The sequence below is a fragment of the Podarcis liolepis genome (assembly GCF_965112155.1).
Source record: "Podarcis liolepis genome assembly, chromosome: 2".
Classification (NCBI taxonomy): domain Eukaryota; kingdom Metazoa; phylum Chordata; class Lepidosauria; order Squamata; family Lacertidae; genus Podarcis; species Podarcis liolepis.
Genome location: NC_139555.1, coordinates 13489658 through 13512521, shown reverse-complemented (window position 1 = coordinate 13512521; position 22864 = coordinate 13489658). Strand labels below are relative to the sequence as shown.

The following is a 22864-nucleotide window of genomic DNA, read 5'->3' as shown; positions in this document are numbered from 1 at the left end:
GGGCTGAGAGACTTCAGAGAAGTGTGACTAGCCCAAGGTCACGCAGCAGCTGCATGTGGAGGAGCGGGGAAGCGAACCTGGTCCACCAGATTACGAGTCTACCGCTCTTAACCACTACACCACACTGGCTCTCTAGGAAGTAGGGTTGTGGCAGCCACTGGCAGCAGCAGGATGGGGCAGAGGCAAGGAATCCCCGAGAGGCAGGCAGCAAGGGGACAATCTCTTTCCCATGGCTCCACAGCTGCCATCCCCAACCTTGAGTCCCCAGACGTTTTTGGAATACAGGCAACTCTCCATTTGTGCGTGTTCGATGCATGTGCAACTGCACATGCCATTTTTGGCACCGGAAGAGGATGGAATGAGCTTATGCACATGATGACCTGGAACATAACCCATGCATAAATAGGGTGTGTGTGTGCCTATACAGCTGCCACCATCCCTGGCCACTGGCCGTGCTGCTTGGGGATGATGGGATTTGTAGTCCAACATCAACTGGAGACCCAAAGTTGGGGAAAGGCTGCTCTAGAGCCAGGCTTAAGGTGACTTTCGATTGAACGCCCGAACAAAATCTGTTTAGCAGATTCTGATGAGGACGGGGGCCATAGTAAAAGGGGCACAGGTCATCAGGGATTGTATGCATCGATGTATGCAGGGATTCAATCCTTAGCATTTCCAGCTAAAGGGATCTCAGGAAGCAGCGCTGAAGAAGGCCTCTTTTGAGGAGCCACCAAGCACCTGACTCAACAGTACTCAGAAGGACTGGTGGTATGACTAACACTAGAATCAGCTTCAGATATCATCTCTCACAAGAGCACGGCGTCTGTTAATGAGAGATGTGGTACTAATTCGTATTTTGGATTCAACTTTACCTCAATCCCCTTTCCCCTAGAAAGCAGGACCAATCTGAAGACCTTACCTTCTTATCTTTAATGGCATGCATTCAACCAGGAAAAGGGTTCTGAGATTTTTTTTAAAATGAAAACACAGCATTGTTGGGCTTTGAAAGGGGCCAAAAGAAAAAAAAGTTGCAATCTGTCCTCTAGCCAGCAAGCTCCTTTCCTGTTCTATTATCCTTAGAGGATCCTGGCTGCTGCACCTGCTGTGTCTTGTTATCGGAGCTGTCACTAAGGAAACAGATACCCTGTTGGGACAAGTTATATTCAAAGTACTTGCCTCTGTGCATGTTCAACATATCAAATAAGGGGGAAGGCGGGGGGGTGGGGGTGGGAGGATGGAGGAGAGAAGACAAGTGACCGGATGTCTGAAATGCTTGCTAAAAGGAAGTCTGCAGACATTGAGAGTAAATTTCTTGCTGATTTTAAACAAAGGGGGTAGGAAAAGGAACCCAAGAGGAGAAAGGAAAAATAAAAGGTCACGGAATAATAGACTAGAACCGAGATCAGGCTAAGGCAAGGAAATGGGTCAAAATGCAATGACGACGAGGCCCTGAGAAGCTAGAAAGACAAGGGAGATCACCTACTGTGGAAAATCTACACAAGCACTGTCATGTGCACACTGCGCAATTGATACAGAGATTCTTGAATAGGCGAATGTATATTCTAATGGACAAATTTGCCAAAACTGGGGTTTAAAAAAGTCATTCATGATGAACCTTACACGGTTTGGCAGCATGGCGTACAAAGCCCATTAAAAAGAACAGAATGTTTTCAAATGAGTCTTTTTTTAAAAATAAAAAATAAAATTTAAGGAAGACGAAACGAAGGAAATGTTGGCATGGATGGGCTTCTTTTCTAACAGCTGCAGCATAATTGTCACAGGCTTGCCTCCCGCTTGCTAGGGATGCAATCTCGATAGCTAAAGCGATCCAGTTAGCAAAAGCTCAAGGCCAACTTGAGGAGAAGACACACGCAACACACACAAATGTGCTTTGGCAACAAGCAAGAGGCAACAGGAAGAAAACAACTCCAAGCGCCCTTTTAAAATGCCAAGATTTTTCGTTTCCCGTAATATACCCTTGTGACACCAGTGCTCTAGGAGTCCTGCATCTGAAAGGGGTGGTTGGGAGAAGGCGCGGCGGGTGCATCATTACTCAAAGCAGGGTCAAGAAGAGGGAAAAAAGAAAAGAATGCTCCTCCCAGCCTCTTGCCCTTGAAAGAGACACTCCATGATTTAAGGCCACAGACTTAGCAAGTTCACAGGGTTAAACGCAACAGGCGATCCTTTGAAATGCGCAGGGGTTAAAGGGGTTTTGAAACCTTTCAAATGTGTGACCTATGGAGAGGCTTCCCGCCTATCCTTCAAAGGCAGGGCAACTCTGACATCAGCTCAGCTTAGCTTTGCATGAGCCATCCGCTAGGCAGCAGGTGCCTAGTCAAGGTTGACAAACTTAGGGTGCATATTCTGCACACATACGGATCCTAATTGTTTTGATTTTATTAAGATTCTGCTAGATGCAGCAGAGGCGAGGGAGTGCATAGAGTGTCAAAGCTCTGCCTTCTGCCCAGCGGAAGCACTGCTTATTCTTCCTAGCAACTGGAACACCAAGTACTTCCCATCGTACTTTTGACGGCTACCTCCACAGCCAAACCGAGCCAGGAACTGTACCAGATGAACAGGTGTCCGATTAATGCACTCGTCTGATCAGATGCACAGCTACAGACTTTGCCGTCTGAGATGCGTGCGACAGGCTTTCCATTTCCACTGCGGCGACTACCAACAGCCCCCAACCGCAGCAGCTACGAGTGAGGTTGCTTGCTCGCTTCACAAAACAGTTGGGGATGGGGGAAATCAAACCTACAAGGTTATGGGGCTTACCACCTTCAGAGCCTTGAGCTGCCGTCCTGGTGTGAAAGTGCAGAATTGAAAGCCAGCTACAGCGGTGGCGACGGGTACACTGGAAATGTCAGAAAGCAGCGGGGGTGCTAATTTTTTCATAAAAACAGGCAGCACCAGCAAAAGGCCACAGCCTCTCCCAAGAGCTGCTTCCCTTTGCTAAAAAGCGGCCAACTCGAGAAAAGCACCATGAGTAACCAAGCTAAGGGAGGCTTAGTGTTAGTGGAACTTATACCTGAACATTAACCATTTAAGACCACACCGAGCAAGGCTAAGTGAGCTGTTGACTCCATACGACGGCCGATCGTCCCTAAGGGGTGGCAAAGCTGGTCATTTTGAGGCCATCCTTTAGAAACAGGGTGGTCATCACACTACTTTGGGCCAGGATGTGAATGGGGATATACTTAGTTAGAAGCTCTGTAGCTGCCCTTAACTCACTTTAAGAAAAAAAACAAAAAACAAAAACGTATCCACCCCATATCGACCGAGGGGCTTAGTTATGATCAGTCTCTCCAGCTGCAAGTTCTTATTGGTTAGTTCTATGTCACACATTTTGCGACATCATCTGCCAGCAGACTGGGAGTGGGGAGCCATAATGACGTGTGACTGTATGGGCACGTTCAGTTCTGTCCTTTGGCTTGCCATCTGAGTGAGGACTGATGTGGCGACAGCTTCGGCTGCAGAGCGGACAGCCAGCCCGTTGGGAGAGGCCGTCACAGAACTGTGCTGGATGACAGGAGCCGGGGAACCTGTGGGCTCAGAACTCTCCTTGGGGCTTTCTGTATTTTTTTTCAAAAAGAGAAAGAGAGAGAAAGAGAAGAGTTATGAAAAAGGTTGTCTCTTATCATGTGCTAAGTGTTTAAAGAAGCCCATAGGTCTGTAGATTACAACACGGCAGCCATTTTGTCCCTTCCCACCATATGCATTTCATCATGTTGTTTTAGGTAGCTTTCTTTTTCTCAAATACACCCTGTGGGTGGAAAGCAGTAAGACCAGCTACGGACTCAGCAAATGCCATCACCACATTTTAGTGTAGCTTAAGTAATTCATCCAGGTTTCCACAGAATTTTCTAGCAAATTCAGGTGAGGGGATGGCACAATCCATACCACGTGTCACCTGTCACTGTGACAAATCCATCTTCTGGAGATTTTTCCAGAGGAACGCTGACATGGCTTGCCTCCCTCAGGACGTACAAGGTAGAGATGGAGGAGGAATCTGCCCTACTAGGATTCCAAAACAGATCATCAAGGCGGATCATGACCCTGATTGGACTGGTGGTCCTCTTCAGAATCCACAATTGTGTGTATTCTGATACGAGGCAGCCTGGGGGTTATGCACTGTCTCTGCCCCACAATCAATTTGCTTTATTTATTTTTTTATAAAATAGGATATCCATTAGCCCACAGCCTGAACAGCATGCACTCAGGGGCTTCTTGTGATGGAACATGGTGATATTCTGTCACTCTCAGGGGGAACTATATACAAAACCCCATGGCTGCCCCCCTTATAAACACTGCAGGGACTGAATACTTTATAAGCTTAAAAGGAGGCAGGGAGAACGGAGGTGGCATGCCAACTTTGGGCCATCTTGTAAGTTTTAAGTGTGCATTTCTGGGTGATTTTTGAAAGATCTTTCATTAAAAATTCACCTGAAAACAGAACGGGCTAAGTCCCCTATGAGAACCCGGATGGACCAGACTTTAATCAGTCCTTCAAACATTAGTACAAAGTATGATGAATTTCCAGTACTGTGCCTTCTTAACATTGCATGCCACCTTCTTTCAGCAGCAACTAAACATAGCCGCTTCACAGTTCCAGAAACTACAGTGGTGCCCCGCAAGACGAATGCCTCGCAAGACGGAAAACTCGCTAGACGAAAGAGTTTTCCGTTTTGGAGGTGCTTCGCAAAACGAATCTCCTATGGGCTTGCTTCGCAAGCCGAAAATGTCTTGCGAGTTCCTGCAGGTTTTTTTCCCTCCCCCCCTTTTCTAAGCCGCTAAGCCGCTTATCAGCTGATCCGATCAGCAGATAAGCCGCTAAAAGCCGCTAATAGCGCTAATCCTCTAATCCGTCAATGGGCTTGCTTCGCAAGACAAAAAAAACCGCTAGACGAAGAGAATCACAGAACGGATTCTTTTTGTCTTGCAAGGCTCCACTGTACCGTATTTTTCACTCTATAGGACACACCGGACCATAGGAGGGGGAGAACAGGAAAAAAATAATTCTCCCCCCTCTGCTCAGTGCCCCTTCAGCGAAGCGGCAGGAGAAACAGAGCCCCTTCCATATCTCCTCCCACTTCGCAAGAGGGATCGGTGTGCACCAACCCCTCTCGCTCTCTAGGCTTCAGGCGGCTATCTGCAAGCCTTCGGAGCACAGCGGGAACTCTCCCTCTGCGCTTCGGAGGCTTCGCGTTGCTATCGCTGAAGCCAAGAGGCCTGCATTCGCTCCATAGGACGCACACACATTTCCCCTTAATTTTTGGAGGGGGAAAAGTGCGTCCTATAGAGCGAAAAATACGGCATTTCTCTATATCCGCCACAGGACTCTCTCCCAGTTTTTTCAAGAAACAGCAACAAAATTATCAGGGCATATATATGTGGCTGGAGGTTCAGCAGCATGATTTCAGCATTCATTATGAGAAGAAGAAGAAGAAGAAACAACCAAGCTTGTGTTGCTTTCTAGAAGACCTATGGCTGAGAGAAGCTCCAGCTTACTCAAAACAGAGCTCACTCTGCCAGGGCAAGACCCCCTGTTGCAAGCAGCAGACACCCCAGTAGCTTTGAACAGAGCTCTTCTCCGTTGACAGCAGCACACCTGCCAACTCAAGAGGGCTCTATTTCAAGTGGGATGCGGGAACCCTTCCAGCTCAAAGATCCAATATTCTATGTGAAGTCTTAGACCATGATGTGGAACATCATGGGGATTCAAGCTTGTTCCTTCTTTAGAGAGAAACTTTTCCTGGAACGAAACCTGAAAATGGAGCCGTGATCAGTGCCTTCGCTCGGAATCCGCTGTGAATAGCACCATCTGTTCTTGGTATACATCCCAGAAAACAAGCTAGTACAAACACACCTATTGACTTGTGGTCAAGCTCAAAAGCAGGGAAAAACTGCCACAAGCTGCTACTTTTGTCCCCGGAGTACACCTGTGTATCCAGAAACACAGGAGGAAAATCCAGCCTTACAATAGGTACATGACAGTGCTGTTTCAAACCAATATTCACATGCCATTCAGTATTATTTACTCAAATTTTAAACGAAGTATTCGGCTTTTACTTTCATGTCAACAATAACAAACCTTTAGCATAGTGCGCTGCAAATCCTGTGTTGTTTTGCCTTGTTGTCTCCTTGCAGTTTATGGTATTTTGGCATTCCTGCCCTAACATAAAAATTACTTGCAAGGCATCACAAATAATATAACCCAACTGTGCATGAGGAAGCTGTAATTCTATCCATGCCCTCTGGCATTTTTGTTTAAAGAATTGCTTAGTCACAAATCTCAATAATAAAAAAAGACTGCGTGTCTGTGAGCATGTGCAAAAGAGAGATAATTTCATTTTTAATATGCAGATGCAAACTGAATTTCTATTCCTGCAGCAAGCAGACAACAAAGACTAATGATACGAATGATAAATTCTAAATGATAACAGGCGTGGTGGTGGAAGAATCATGCTGCCTTCTTGCTATGTGCACAGCCTTGGGAGGCAGAAGAGGGAGTCAGTTTGGTTTCACTGCCACATTTCTCAAACGGTGAGTCATTGCAGTGAATCAAAATAAACAGCGTATGCCAAGAGCACCGCAAGGCGCGAATGTGTGTTCACTGCAGGCAAGTGGCATTTCTCAATACTCACAGCAGTGATGCCTTCTGCAGCACAGTCTCTTGTCTCATGTATTATTGCTCCTTCCCTCCTACCCTCTTCCGCATCTCCAGCAGCCAAGCTAAGCTGTTTTGCCAAAACGGCACTACAAATATTAGGGCAAGGAAGGATCCGGCCCAAAGTCCCTCCTGTCTCCAGCATCAAAGGGTTACACAGATCCCAGATCTTACTAACTGATCTGATGCAGGAGACTTCAAGAACCCAGGCTGTGGAAATGGGGTGATCGAGTCGGGTGTGTGTGTGTGTGTGTAGATAAATAGGTCAGGGGTAAAGAAGCAGTTCAAATGAAAGGAATGGACAGTGGGCAGGAGCAGGAGGAGGAACACCTCCCCTGCATTTTCCTTTAGCCCACAGATGGATAACCTGCAGCCTGGGTTTTGCACGCCCCTGAAATCTCCAGCAGCTGCCCTATTCTTCTATCCCATCAGAGTTCTTTCCTTCCTGATAGCTTCCTCTTTATTTTTCCTGGCTCTTTAAAGTAAACTGTTGTGCTTTTTTGTAGTCTCAGAACAATTAAGGGACCATTAAAAATAAAAATATAACAATTTATTGTGTTTTTTTTTTAAAAAAGCATCTTTTTCCTGTTGTATGGCATGGGAAAAGAAGGCCTCCCTCCCCAAGCTCCCTTCTCTGTGTACGAGTGAACACACATACTATGGTCACAAAGGAATTGCCTTCACTTTCTTCCCAGACTAGCAGCTGTAATTGTCTGTTGTTCTAAATAAATTAAAATAGATAAGTCGAATGGACTTTCAGAACGGATTCCGTTCAAGAACCAAGGTACGACTGTATTTGTTTTGTTTCCTTTGCCCTGAGATTTGCCTTGGCTGCTGCTACCTCCTTGGACGTTTCCATAAGCAGGTGTAAATAATTTGCACATGTGGCTCCTCCTGACATCACCTGGAACCTGAATGTCCAACGCAGGTTCTGTGGCTTCTGATTGGTTGTAGGAGCTTATTGCAGCCAATCCGAAGTCGCGCTTTGGTTTCTAAACGTTTTGGAAGTTGAACAGACTTCTGGAACGAATTCCGTTCAAATTCCAAGGTACAACTGTACTGAGATTGAAACATCTACACAGCCTACCCTCTTTGGCCCTGCAGGCATGTTCAGAGGCTCCCCACTTACCGAGATAACCTTGTGTTTTCTTCTGTAATGCAGTGACAGGGCAGTCTTTGTGAGCCAACAGAAGCTGTTTGAGTTGAGCAACTTCATTCCGTAATAATGTAACTTCATTCTGCAGGAAAGGAAACATTTATCTTCATTGCATGTGCTCTCATGTCCAGCCTTTCAAACTTTTGTCCTTAATTGTTCGGGATAGGTATTGTATAAAATGGGGGGTGCTGTGAGTCATCTTGCTGGTTACCGGAGGCAGGAAATGCTCCATTTTTGGCATTTAAATAACTGATCTGATCTTAGGGTTTTAACTCTGTGCTTAAGAAGTGCTTTTTGCCTCTGAATCTGGGAGCGACAATCAATTGCCGGGGGGGGGGGGAATCCCTCGAACAGCAGTGCATATTTAAACATAGTAAAATTGCAATATAAAATGCTCTAATTATTACAGAAATAGTTATCCACTTCAAGTTCATGGGATAGGGTAGGCTAAAATTCACACACATGCAGCTTGCTAGAATGTTTAAAGGCACACGTTTTCCATCACTGAAATACAATGAAAGCCAAGCCTCCATGCAAGGAACTCGGCCAAACTCTGTTCGGTCAAGAGGGCAGATTGCAGCTACTGAAGAGCCACAGCACCAACTGGACAGGAACCCCACAATACTTCCAACCTTTATTAATACAGTTGCATGGAATGTGGCAGCTATTCTTAGGTTCTAGTATGCAGAAGTGGCCTCTGCAGGGGTCACAGGTCATAGCTTGCATTTAAAACATCTCAGCAGAAGCTGCTTGCATTTGTAACCCTGCCACAGCAGTCTTTTTGCGGCACTCCAAAGATAGCGTTGAAGGTACTTATGAGTGGGTGGGGAGATTAATTCAATGAACACAGAGAGAACTCAGAGGAGTCTTTTTGGGTGAAAAGGAAGTCCTTGCTTCCGTTCTGCTTTCACAGGGAGACAGGGTGTCCACCGCTGGATTAGGTCCCCTTCCCAGGGACCAGCCTGGCAAGGCTAAAATCTTCTTCCTGGAAGCTGGGAACTTTCCAAAAGACAGCGAAGCAATATATATTGTAGGAAGAAAATCCCACAGAAGAACTGCAAACCGAGTGGCCCCTAACGACCTCCAGCAGCAAATCAAATTAGGTCAAAATTCCATAAAATATGGGATAAAACGTGAGAAACTGGCCTTCCGAGATTCAGTATGGTTGGAAAAGTGAAAGCAAAAACACGCTGCATGCACTTAGGCAAGGATTCAAGTCACTGCTTACAAGAACAGAAGTCCACCAGGCAGGAGGACATTCGGTGATAAGATATTAAATAGGAGAGCATCCCAGGGAGGGAACAAAACTCTCACACCTTTGCTGTAATTGAGCCCTAAGGCTTAAGAACTCTGCACCCAAAGGCTGCCTCTGCTGATGTGCAGATGTCACAGAAATGTATCCTTTTGCGTGGGCTCTCTCCCAGAAGGCTAAAAAGGGAGCCATTCCTTAACCAAGAGAGCTGGAATTAGAGGTAGCATATTCAAAGATAATGCAAGGATAGAGTAGCTATAGGAACCCCTCTGCTGGTAAATAAAGCCTAAAGGAGAACAAGAAGGCTCCTACTGGTTGCATAAGGTGAATGTAAAGAATACTAAGGATAAGGTCTTGCATGTCGGAACTCAGGACCTTTGAAGATACTGCAGCTAAGGGCTCAAACTAACTATGTATTTGGTCACATACAAGAATCCAAACCGTCTTGAAGGAAAAATAAAATGTCATTTCCTAAAAGTGTTGCACCACGCATTACTGTAGGTGCATACAGGACAGCAGATGAGCTGAGATGATCCTGAGTTGTCTTTCGTTCAACTTTCAAGCAGTCAGCTTGAAAAACTATGGTTGAGGATAAAGAAGGGCAGTCCTGATATTACCAGTAACTGCCATGGATCAATACTGGAGAGGACAATTGGATTAGAAATCCCGTGCCTGCTTAAAGATGGTGATGTCGTCTGCCTTGTATTCTGTGAGCCTCCCAACTGTCTCAGAGATCAAGAGAAGGCCAAGTAGTTTGCAAAGTTGCAGCTGTTAGCCCAGCTTCTATCCTTCCCTACTAAGTCTGCTTCTGAAGCAAGCCACCTGACTGTTTCTGTTAGTGGTATGTAGTTCAGTTTTGGGAACTATCAATCTAGATGCTATCTGCTGAAACACCCTCCAGTATATGTATCCAGACTGATCTACAAATCTTCAATTTACCCAGTCTGTATGAGCATTCAAATCCCCCCAAGATAAACATGACATTATGGGGAAAAGCTGCTTCTGCCCCCCATTGAAGGCTGACTCCTTCCTTGAGATGGGCATTGCCCTTGTCTGTTCAGATACGCTTTTGCATTGGTGTTGTTGATATGGAAAAGTACATTTCACCTCCACAATCTGGAGATGAAAGCTAAGCAGATTGTATTTTTGTGTGTGATTGAAATGTGGATACAGTGGTACCTCTGGTTACGTACTTAATTCGTTCCGGAGGTCCGTTCTTAACCTGAAACTGTTCTTAACCTGAAGCACCACTTTAGCTAATGGGGCCTCCCGCTGCTGCCGCGCCGCCACCGCATGATTTCTGTTTTCATCCTGAAGCAAAGTTCTTAACCCGAGCTATTATTTCTGGGTTAGTGGAGTCTGTAACCTGAAGCATATGTAACCTGAAGTGTATGTAACCTGAGGTACCACTGTACAGTGGTACCTTGAGTTACAAACGCCTCAGGTTACAAACTCTGCTAACCTGGAGGAGTTACCTTGAGTTGAGAACTTTGCCCCAGGATAAGAACGGAAAACGTGTGCTGGCGGAGCAGTGGCAGCAAGAGGCCCCATTAGCGAAAGCACGCCTCTAGTTAAGAAGAGTTTCAGGTTAAGAACGGACCTCCAGAACGAATTAAGTTCTTAACTAGAGGTACCAATGTTGAAAGAAATGTATTTAATATGTTCTAAGGACTTACACTTAGTTGGATGTTTTGCGTTGTGAGTTCCTCCGCCTTCTTCTCCAAGGATGACACCCAGAGTTTGCGCTTCTGGCGGCAGCGGGAGGCGGCAGCCCGGTTCCGTTCCAGGAAACGCTGCCTGCGCTCGTCTGGATCTTCGTCCATTGTGCGTCTCCGTCTGCCTCCTGTGCTAGGCGTGGGCTGAGCTGGGGAAACCTGGGGTTGAAGAATGAAAGAATTGCCGAAATTAAGGAACAAGATTAATTGGGCTGTTTGTGCACTCTCAGGGCAGCCCATTAAACACTCAGCGGCCAATTAGTAACAACGCAGAACAATTTCCCCGATTCTTGATCTCATATCCTCACTAACTCTCACCAGGACATTTAGGCAAAATAGCAATGTAAGATTTGTGCAAGTGACTCAAATACTGATTGTGTTCATGCTTTCTTTCTTTTAACCCAGTAGGGACTATGCCATATGGAGTAGCAATCCTCTAACCCTTTAACCTATTTGCTTTGCACTGAAAACCTTTTCCATTATTTCAAGAGAACAAAGAAAACTAGCTGCCAAGAGCAAAACAGATCTGCAGGTTCCCACCTTAGCTCAGCCCCACCAAATGGGCTTTATAATTATGCAGACCAGTTTACACTTTGCTACTACTCACTGTCAGTCAGGCAGCATATGGATAGTAAACTTCTGGAAGCCTGTCTAGCTGACAGAGCAGGTGGTGATTTTGATGGAAGGCTGGCATTTGGTGAGCTGGCAGGAACAAATGGGGTGCATTTAAACCCAAGTCATTAAAACAGGAAGAGAGAGAGAGAAGATCTGAAAACATTGCTTCTATATTCCAGACTGTGTCCCAATTGCCTGTGATGCCTAACTGGTAACTGTCTGGCAGCAGCGGTGACAGAAGCAACGGAGTGAAAGACGCAGCTTCTCTGAAAGGCAACAGGCTTCCTATACCCGTTCAGGGGATCTGGAACTCAGTGCCAAAACATCTCAGATTCTATAGCTAGAAAAGCCAAATCTGGCAACTGGGGGGAAAGAAACCCCATACAAATGAATTATATGCATATAACATTTCTATGCTTATTTTTGCTTGCAGAATCAACAACCTTGGTTGAGTATATTTGGGAAATGGAAAAAAGGAGGGTTGGGTCTCAGTGGTGGTGGTGGAGGTGGAGTGGCAGAATGTAGAAATACAAGGCATCTACAGCGACATGGGATATGAACTGGGAGCTGTGTGGAGCGATGTACCATCATTTTCTGGCTACTAAAAGACTGGCAATACTTTTTTTCTGAAGACCTGATGGTGGAATGTGAGAAGAGGCAACATTGGCTATAGTTACATACACATCACACTACTGTCAATAGCAGACAGATCAGTCAGGTTTTTAAAGGGTAAAGGGACCCCTGACCATTAGGTCCAGTCGTGGCAGACTCTGGGGTTGCGGCGCTCATCTCGCTTTATTGGCCGAGGGAGCTGGCGTACAGCTTCCGGGTCATGTGGCCAGCATGACTAAGCCGCTTCTGGCGAACCAGAGCAGCGCACGGAAATGCCGTTTACCTTCCTGCCGGAGCGGTACCTATTTATCTACTTTCACTTTGATGAACTGCTAGGTTGGCAGGAGCAGGGACCGAGCAACGGGTGCTCACCCCGTCGCAGGGATTCGAACCGCCGACCTTCTGATCAGCAAGCCCTAGGCTCTGTGGATTAACCCACAGCGCCACCCGCGTCCCTCAGTCAGGTTTTTACAGTGTTTCAAAAGCCTGCAAAAGCACATCTGTGTATGACAATGGGAACCAAAGGTGAGAGGGTAGTTGTGCTTTTGTCTTATCAATTTTCAGCTCCATTAAGTTCTCATGTTTCGTTCCGAGCATCTATCTAAAAGCCACCCAAACAATTTCCCCTCATTCCTCCACAGTCATGAATACTTGAAACTTCTTCTTTTTACACAAAGCCTCTGAATTTGATAGCAGCCACTGGATTTCCCATCAGATGTCATACCACAAGCCGGGAGTGTGGCTGCAGCCAAATCAAATTCAAATGCCCATGGTATAGCCCCCCTTCCCAGAATATTACAGCTCCCCCGTCCCAAGTCCTGCTTTGATGTGTTCCAGCTTCAAGCAGACCTGTGGTTGGGCTGGAGAAGGTGCATCAGGGTGCTGGATGAGTATCTGACCCTGTTCAGGATGAGACGTCACCATTGTGCTTGCTGAACCCACCACCATGCCACTGCCGTTTAGTGAGGAAGTAACTCCTTGCGTCAGACTGGCTTTTAGCCTCTGTAAGGGGACAAAAACAAAACAAAATCAGGAGAGGCCCAACCATTTTTTTCTCCTTTACTGAGGACACACACACACACACACACACACACACACACACACACACACACCTCTTTACTACAAAGATGCAGGCTGTTGAGAATGAAGCCTGGTCAGACTCTTTAGGAAATGCTGCTGATAGCCAGGTTTCTATTTCAAGGCAAGACATCATCATGATGTCAGGACACAAGATAGATGCAAGCAGAGGGAGGGACCATACATGTAGCTACCATTTTCAATGAAGATCACAGGCAACTTGCAACATCTAGCCCCAGCTAAAACTGACAACTGAGCTAATGAAGCCTAAACGTTTATCAATGCATTTGCTCACGTTCATTCTCTGGCTCTCCAAAATCATCCTTTGTTTTTGTGTGCTACCCACACACCTCTCTCCACACCTCTCCCCACCCTTCTGTCGTCTCCCACTCAGTTTCTAAATTTAGACTGCAAAGCTACTTGGAGAACGGATGTGTCTTTTTTCTTTACGATGACAGCATCACCTGAATCTTATAGATCAGTTGGCTTCCTTACTAAAGTACAGAGAGGCCCCTGAGGTTAGAATTCTATTTACTTATAGCAGCTTTTTGTATTATATTGAAAATGAAGGGCAGAAATTCATTCATTTTCATGTTTGCTCCCTCTTTTCCTACTGTCCTCCCTAAGGACTGTAGCACAGGGACACCGGTAGCAGCAGTGAAGAGCAGACTGAAAGACTAATCTGTTAATCTGGAAATCATAAGAAACCACAGGTTACTTCTGTGGACAAGCATTCACATCGCTAATATTCACAGCTACCCTCTTCCCTAGTTTTCATAATGTATTTTGGGTATTGAACTTTCCTGACAGTGTCTAATATCCGCTAGGGGAATGAGGGGGCTTGATAAATGTACCCAGGTGTCACAAGAATGCCTGAGTTGCCTCCATCTGAATGTTGCTCTCTGTTCTGCCCTTTCCTTATCCTACCCCTTTCTACCCCACTCTACTTTCCCTAGGGACACGGGTGGTGCTGTGGGTTAAACCACAGAGCCTAGGACTTGCTGATCAGAAGGTTGGCGGTTCGAATCCCCGTGATGGGGTGAGCTCCTGTTGCTCGGTCCCTGCTCCTGCCAACCTAGCAGTTCGAAAGCACATCAAAGTGCAAGTTGATAAATAGGTACCGCTCCGGCGGGAAGGTAAACGGCGTTTCCGTGTGCTGCTCTGGTTCACCAGAAGCGGCTTAGTCATGCTGGCCACATGACCCGGAAGCTGTGAGCTGGCTCCCTCGGCCAATAAAGCGAGATGAGCGCCGCAACCCCAGAGTCAGCCGCAACTGGACTTAGTGGTCAGGGGTCCCTTTACCTTTACCTACATTCCCTACAAGGATATACACTATCCCACCAAGTTATAGGCTATGCAACTTGCACCGACAGACTACAAATTGCTGCCTTTTAGGGGAGAAGGTAAAGTATACGGCACTCTCTTTTAACTGCTAGTGGTTTCAGTGTTAACAGAAAGTGTTAACGGAAAAACAATAACCCAAATGTGACCACATGCATCGAGTGACCACATGCTTTGAGGTTATCCCCCATGAGAAAACTGTGTTGGGGGCAATGTTGGGGGTTCAATCACGGCTGCATCTCATTTCCTAAAATCGTACTATAGGCAAGCTTGCCGATTCTGTTGTTATCTAATGCAACTCACCATTTTAGCTTCTGAGTGCACTGGAAGGCCTGATGGTGAAATGGAGCCGCTGCTGATAATTGGAGGGCCGGGAATACCAGGAATGTTTGGCACCACAGATATAGGCCTTGCCAGCTATAAGTTGGAAGGGGAATGGAAAACACCTTGTATAAGTTAAGCAGTTTTGTTGATTAACTCCTACAGTGAAGGAGAAGGGGTGGGCGAGAAAGCTTGCTTGATAAGCTGTACATGTTAGAAATCTAATCACCAGTGTTTGAGAGATAAAAAGAAACAAACATTGGAGCAGCTTGATAGAGCAGAGGAGTACCAACGGCAGTTTCAGAAAAGTTAGACATTGCAGGAAAGAGAAAACACCAATGCTTTCTTTCGTCTCTTCTGAACCATTTCACGCATTATGCTGCAGCAAATCTCAGCACTGAGCTACGGCCAATCCTAGATCTAATATTCCCATTTATGCTTGAGATTTTTAGGTGTACAATATCTTAAATGTACACTGCAAAACGGTAATGTACAATCCAGCCAACAGAAAGCTTTTACCATGAAATTGGGTACTTCTAGCAACAAAAGAGTAGAGTTCTGGACCCAGGCCAGCTTGACTACTAACCCCACCATATCAATTCAGTAGTATTGTGCTTGGAGAGCAAATGTGGTATAATGGCTTCAGGGGGGCTTTGGACTGAAGATGCCCAGGCTTAAAGCCTCATTCAGCGACAAAACTCGCTGGATGTTGTTGGGCTCATAATCCTCTCTCAGTCTAATCTATTTAACAGGGTTGCTATTATGGAAATACATAACAACAATATATAAACCTGCCTGGACTCCTCGTACTAAGGGCAAGATAAAAACTGCTACTAATCATTACAATGGGGAGAAAAGCTTCTGAGGACACCCTTGAGATTTATTTTCCTTTCTGCAATTCTTTGTGGGGTACACCACTCTTTTTGCATTTTTACAATGGGCACACTTAACTTCCATAGGAGTAGAAGAGAGAAAGTGACAGGTGGCCAGCTAGAATTCATGCAGTATTTCTGAGATAACCTGGAGAAAAGGCAGTTAAGTGCCCAAACTAGATTTTCAGATTTATAGAGCTTCCCCTCAGACAATTCTAATTTCCAACACATGGCAGAAACTTTCTGAACACTTAAATAGATGAAAAGTACACCCACAAAGAAACAGAAAAGTGGATTTGTATAGCACAGTCAGCAGCAGAACCAGTGCAAACTGCACCAGAAGGTACTTGCATTTGTCAATCACATACCCCAAGAAAATTCATTTGCAGAAATAAAAGCTAAATAACCATTTCATGCCCCGAAGAGGCCAGAGAGGGAGTTTTTCTGGCTTGGAAAGGCCAACATGTTCTCTGTAAGCTTGAATGATTTCAGCATAGAGCTAGCTAATCAGAGAGCCTGCAGTTCCCAGCCTTGGAACCAACAGTGTCTGCCATCTGCTCAGATGAAGATTCAGTTTTGAGCCTCCCCCCCAGCAATGTGATTGGCAGGTGCTGCTAACTTGCAGGCTGGTGGCTCCCTCAACCCCCACATCCTCCCCGCTAGCCCAGGCTTATCTCACATGGAGGGGCAGAGAGAGATGTCAATTTTGCAAATTAAAGTGCTCGCATATGCTCTACAAAGGGGGAAAACTGTCCCTTCCTTTATCAAAAGTAGCCAGGCTGGAAGCTTCTATTACCGATATGACAGAAGGCATCTGAACGGGAGGGCCAGGAAGGACGGGCATGGTCTGTCCATTCACAAGGTGCATGACAAGTGGTACAGAGCTGGTGGGAGATCTGCGAGAAAACAAAAGGCAAACACAAAACATATTGCAGTCCAGTTTGTGAGTACTATCAGAAATCCCCTGCCCAACACATCTGAGACACAGGTGATCCCATGTGACACGCAGAGCCCCCTTCCGCTTCCTAAACTCTCTACTGAAAAGCTGAGCATCTCTGCTCTGGCAATAGCAGAGTTAGCAAACATAACATTTCTCAAACATTAATTTTTTTGAATTGCTAAATAATTGGCTTTCATGCCGGAATATACACGGGCTACAAAAGCACAGAAAAGCACTACAAAAGAGGGACGCGGGTGGCGCTGTGGGCAAAACCTCAGCGCCTAGGACTTGCTGATCGCATGGTCGGCGGTTCGAATCCCCGCAGCGGAGTGAGCTCCCGTCGTTCGGTCCCAGCTCCTGCCCACCTAGCAGTTCGAAAGCACCCTTAAGTGCAAGTAGATAAATAGGTACCGCTTTATAGCGGGAAGGTAAACGGCGTTTCTGTGTGCTGCTCTGGTGCCGGTTCGCCAGAGCAGCTTCGTCACGCTGGCCACGTGACCCGGAAGTGTCTGCGGTCAGCGCTGGCTCCTGGCCTCTTAAGTGAGATGGGCGCACAACCCTAGAGTCTGTCAAGACTGGCCCGTATGGGCAGGGGTACCTTTACCTTTACAAAAGCACAGGTGCTCCCAGCTTACATAGATCTGCTCAGGTTTAGACAGAATGTGCAAAGATATTCAAATTTCCTGATATTTGGCTTGATAATTACAACTTTTGAACCAGCATCCATCACCTGAGCTTATTATGGATTAGAGAGATGTGCAACAGAAAGAGAGAGAGATGCTTTCAGGCAGAGCGCCATCTCGTCAGGTGTAAAGTTCACTGGCCTTTCAACCCCAGCGCATGTGCAATTACAAGAGTAGATGGTCCAAGGGCCATGTAGGGTTGGCAGTAGCATTTTAAATAGGAGCTATGCTTACTGAGGTCTCAAGTTGCAGAGAGATAGCTCTCCAGATGTACCTGAACTGCTAGCTGAAGGAGGCATTTTGAGATTGTAACATTGGGTCTACTGTGAAGGTCCATTTCCTGCAGGGAATGGAGGGGGATCCTTGGAGGGCCAACCCATCCAAAGATCCCCTCCTTCCTGCAGGAAAAGAAGTCATTACCCAGAGAGAGGATCCATTTCAGGGCCAAACTAGTCCTCATATGGCAGAGATGTGAAGCAACCTCCTAACGGATTTCATATATGGAAGAAAAGCCATGGGAGGTCACACAGCAGTTGTGGAATAGCCAGCAGGGGGGCTGTTTAAAGCTTTCCCTTCTTGGGTGGGGTGTCCAGCATAAAAAAATACAGTGGTGCCTCTGGTTATGAACGGGATCCATTCCGGAGGCCCGTTCGCAACATGAAAAGAGTGCAACCTGCAGCGGAGCGTCTGCGCACGCACGGGTTGCAATTTGTCACTTCTGCGCATGACATCATTTCTTGCTTCTGTGCATGCGCGAGTGGCGAAACCCAAAAGTAACCCTTTTTGGTACTTCCGGGTTGCTGCGAGACGTAACCTGAAAGAACGTAACATGAAGCGGACGTAACATGAGGTATGACTGTAGCTGAGAGGGGAATAATTGAGTAGCTACCATTTCTTCACTCAAAAGTCTTAAATCCTGTGGCTCTTTTTCATTTTTAAAAATACATCTATCGTGTATGTATTACATCTACATGCATTTGCTGCAGTTTGGCTCTTGGCCTCTGGGAAGGAGAGGAGGAGAGGTTTTACCTCCCTCACGACAAGAGCTGTTCCTTGGATCCCAGTCTTAGTCAGGAGATGGTTCCAGCTAGATCTGGAAACCTGAACAAGCCACAAATTCAAGTGAGAAGGTTTTCTAAAGTTAAAGAGAGGGAGCAAGAAAAGTTCAAGTAAGGGTCCAAGAAGCTGGAGCCTTTTACAGAAGAATCTGCTCAGCCTTCCTCTATTCAAGGGAAGGAGACTGCAGGAGTGACACCGGAGACTTTTAAAGTAGACAGATACGAGGCCGAAGCCTTAACTTGCGGCAAAAGTGTTATGCATGAGACATAGTTTAAGTTTGATGGTTCTCCCTGTCCCTTCTCAATCTTTAATTTGCTGTCTCTCTGTGTCAATTCTTCATGTACTAAATGATTTAACAGTCCCTAGGATCCTATTTCCCCCTTCGTGTCTGCTCTTGTGCAGGTTCATACACAACTGGCAAATTCTACAAAATCTAAAATCACGAGATTTGCAGGAGAAACTCCTGGTCATTCAGTGATTGCCCAATATGAGGCCTCTTAAGGTCCCTACACCTCCCCCCCCGATCTCCTTACTTACCCAAGCTGTCTGTTGGAAGGTGGAGCTTGGGTGATGACAGAAGTTGGAGAAGGGAGAGTGGGATGCAGAGGATCATATCCTAAGTGCAGTGGAAGTGACCCAGGGCGTACAATGGTTGGAGTAGGCGTAGAAATGATAACAGGCTTTGAAGCACTCTCCTAAGAAACATGCACATACTCAATGAATGCCAGGCATTATCATTTTGTGGGACTAATAATGCACCCCTCCTACCAACCCTCATTATTCCTAGGACTACCACTCCTGGGAAATCTGAAGCACAGAAACTTAACTTCAGCTGTACCCACAGAAACCAAAAGTGCTAAATCCTGTGTCGAGCATGAGATAATAATCACACACTCAATAGCTGAAATTTGCAAGAAGCAAATAAGCTTCGTAAATATACATAAATTCAACAGTAAAAAAAAGGGGGGGGGGAGACACACAAAGGAAGGAACCCAAACCATTCACATCCATTGCGGCTAGATATAAATTATGCAAGTATTACTTAAGAACATCACTTGGCATCAAAAGGCACACCCAGTTGTTTTAAAATCATGTGCCATCATACCAGATAATTTGTTCTAATTGCAAAATAATAGAGAAGTGTGGATGGATGAGATTTGCAGGACATCTGCAGGATACATTCCAGGGGAGAAATGAAGGCCATTGAAAGTTACATAGCTCTTCTATTTCACCAAAGTTCCTCAACAACTCTCAGAACTTTGAGCAGAAACTCCCTTTATCTTTTCAAGTGTCTCGGCTGGGACACTAAATCCTGATGAATGCATCAGGGCTGTAAATCTGCAGCATGCTCCTGACCTAAGGAGTAATCTGGGGTGGCTTCAGATAACAGTCTGCACCATGGCATCTTCTTACCAGGCCTAGGCAAACTCACATTTTCTGTAGGTTTGTTTCTGTCTACTCGGCTCACAGTGAAGCTAGAAGATGCAGATTGCCACCTCTCAGCTACTATAAGTTTGCAGGGAGCCAGAATAGTGAAAATGGTCCTCTGAATTCAAGCCCAATGCCTCTATCAAGGGAAGCAAGAGCTTTAAAAATAGTTAATACCAACCAAGCTTCTACAAACTTCATTCTGTCAAAGCTTTTTCTTACTCTATGGTCTCCTGCTTCAGGTACATCTTGCAGCCACCCCCAGCCCATGTTGCTTGTGGGAGCATCTGGGGGAGACACATAGCTGGCCATCAATTGCATGATCAACACACCTTTCATGTGTCCACCCACGAAATGGAGAAGCTGGTTCTTACAACTGGCACTCTCATGTCATTACAGAAGTCTAGCAGTGGCCCTCTGTGTGCGGGGGCCAAAAGGGCACCTTCTATTGAATCTCCTACAACTACGCTAGTATAACCATAAAAGATAACGAACACATATCTGCCATTTCTGATAGAAGAGGGTTTTCTAAAAAATATAAATTTAAAAAGTGGGTGAATGCCATGAAAAACAGATGAAAAGACAACTCACGAAAGCTCACCTTCTCCTTGGCCTGCGGTGACTGTGGACTCGCTACCGGACTATCAGGAGGGGAAGAGTCCACTTCAACTGGTTCTTCCTCTTTTATTTTGATGTCTGGGGTAGAAGGTAGAGACATATCGAGGGGTCCAGAACACTATGGAAAAGCAGAATACATACTTGAGGGCTTGGCCATCAGGCTGCCTGGCTGATCTGTTCACCTTCCCCAGCCCCAGGCTCCCACCAGCTTTTGCACGCTAAGAGAGGAAGGACTCAGAATGCTGAGACTGCATGTCAATATGGAGAAGCAAAGATACCATGTATGGTGCAGGAGCAGCTCTGCCCTTCACTAAGGTGTATTCCTTCTCCTCCCAGGTGAGGGCCAGACTGCATGGCTTTTCTAGCAACTCATATCAAGGATGCATATTTTTAAAAAAGCAACGCATTGTTTTTGAGATTCTGCAAGTTAATTCTCACCCAAGCAACTTCCCCTGACTTTTTTCTTCCGCCAAGCCTTGGCAATATGAAAAGAAAGCTAAAATGCCTGTCGGTCACAAAAGGCACTTTCATTCGCAGAAGAGCTGCAACCCACTATATAAGTCATTTTTGAATTATTGCTTGATTTATCAAAAGCCAACAAGAGAGCCATACGAGTTATTGCAAATCTATGACCAGCCCATTGTAATAAAACCTCACCATATGCCTGAACCTGGAACCATGCCACCACACCTATTTTCAACAGCGCTACATGGCCCTTTCCAATTTTATTAACAGCAGCTTGTTGCCTCCGTAGATCAATGGGTCAAAGCAATAGCAAAAGGAAATGGCAAAGCTAGGGACTTGGGAGTGTGCGCGGCAAAGCAAGAAAGAGTCAAAGCACATCAAGTAGTCCTCAAGCAATCAAAAACAGCACAATGCTTCCTCCGGTTCTTGGATGGAGCTCCTCTGGAACACGCCAAGAAGATAAAAACAAGGCATAATGAGCGCTGGGAAGAAACAGGCAAGAGAGCATGAGGAGCAAGCCATCATTTGGTGTATTCAAGTCAGGGAATTGCTTTTAGTGGCTATCTAGAAAAAAACATGGATCGTATATCTTTTCTTGTTGCTTCTCATTCCTTTCTTTGGCTGCTAATTTCTCCCCCCCCCCAAAAAAAGCTAAATTTCTCTGCTTTCTACCGTGCTGTACTTTGAGGGTGGGTTATCCTCCTTTAATCTCCTACCTCCATTGCTTACTATAATTTCCCCTCAAGCCCCCACTTCTATTACCAGCTTCTTCCGAGCCAACATAATAGCAACTATGAGCTGTGCGGCACTTCCTGAAACCATTGTTGCTCTTCCTTTATCCCTTTGCTTCTTTAGCGCAGGCTCAGAGTTATCTATCCTGACAGGCAGGGAGTAACCTCAATGTTTTTATTTTTTTGTTTAAACTATGGATTCCAGGGAATCAGCCTCTTGGGACTTCCTCCTTGCAATGCATGGAGATAAACCATAGTTTATCTTATGAATGCTACAATTCTGAATATGCTTTTTTGTAGAAATAAAATGCCACTGATTTCAGAAAGAGCAATTTCCAAATGCCGAGGAAAAGGTCCTGAAAGCCACTCCAGATTCTGGAGCAAATTTATTTGCATAGGGTTATAGGCTTGTTAATTTCTTGACAGTTTAACACCCGTACACTTGAGAGGAAAGTCATGAGAGTTGCGCACTGTAAGTTTAGGGAGTCTAAAGGAGGCCTTTGCAACGGAAGCCCCCTTGGCCAAACGTAGCCCACTGAGAAATGTTCCCTCTTCTTCCCTCCAACCCCAAGTTGCCAACTTAGAGCAGTATGGGAAAAGTGGCCTGTGTGGAAAATGAACTTGAAAGGAGACCATTTTATGAGAAGCCACTTAAAGTGTGGGCCGCAACCCTTCTCTTAGAGAACTGGTGTGCCTTAGATAATCTGGACATGGTCACATCTCTTCTACAGTTCTGTACAATACACACTACAACAGATTCTTCTAGTCCCCGGAGGATGACCAAGTGGAAGGTCACTAGCCAGGAGACAACTCATTGGGAAAGTTGTGAACCACAGCTCACTCCACTGATTCTGCTGTGACAGACCAGCTCCATCAGGCCTCCTCTCCCCTCAATGGTCATTTGGGGGCAGCCATTTCAGCTGCCTCAGTGGGCGGGTTAAGAAGCAGGTCTCATTTCATGAGCTTCGCTGAAGGCCCAGCTCCATCAGGTACCTCCTTCCCCCAAACTGTGCCAGCTGGTCATCATAGGAACATCTGGTGTAGGAAACTGGTGCCCAAGCTTTGATTTAGATTTTTCCTCTTTTCTCACTGTCCTTGTCCCTTGCATGTCATGTTTTTGTTTTAGATCATATGCCTGCGGGTAGGGATTCCCTTGTTTGGATTGTATGCAAGCTGCTCTGAAGCCTTTTTTGGCTGAAGAGTAGTAGGGTAGAAATGCTATAACTACATAAAATAAACACAGTTGTACCTTGGATCCTGAACCCCTTGCAAGTCAAACGTTTTGGCTCCCAAACACCGCAAACCTAGAAGT

General features: G+C 45.8%; 1 protein-coding gene and 1 long non-coding RNA gene across 5 annotated transcripts in view; one reads left to right on the top strand and one right to left on the bottom strand.

Moving 5' to 3' along the window:
* Positions 1-1582: 1582 nt before the first annotated feature.
* LOC310700490 (cyclic AMP-dependent transcription factor ATF-7) overlaps positions 1583-22864 on the bottom strand; it is a 103658-nt gene continuing 82376 nt past the window's right edge. For all 3 annotated transcript variants that reach the window (XM_083490197.1, XM_083490196.1, XM_083490198.1), the window contains exons 5-12: positions 20340-20474; positions 18848-19005; positions 16425-16524; positions 14739-14852; positions 12867-13019; positions 10752-10949; positions 7797-7905; positions 1583-3572 (exon numbers count right to left, since the gene is read on the bottom strand). In XM_083490197.1, the coding sequence (XP_083346323.1) occupies positions 3355-3572; positions 7797-7905; positions 10752-10949; positions 12867-13019; positions 14739-14852; positions 16425-16524; positions 18848-19005; positions 20340-20474 (1185 nt within the window). In that variant the 3' untranslated portion in view covers positions 1583-3354. The remainder of the gene's footprint in view (positions 3573-7796; positions 7906-10751; positions 10950-12866; positions 13020-14738; positions 14853-16424; positions 16525-18847; positions 19006-20339; positions 20475-22864) is intronic.
* On the top strand, positions 12405-13922 carry LOC310700764. Of its 2 annotated transcripts, XR_014522801.1 has the most exons (3): positions 12405-12542; positions 13489-13612; positions 13722-13922. It is a non-coding gene; the product is annotated as an uncharacterized lncRNA (long non-coding RNA). The 2 variants fall into 2 exon arrangements; XR_014522802.1 differs by lacking the exon at positions 12405-12542 and having other exon boundaries at positions 13026-13612.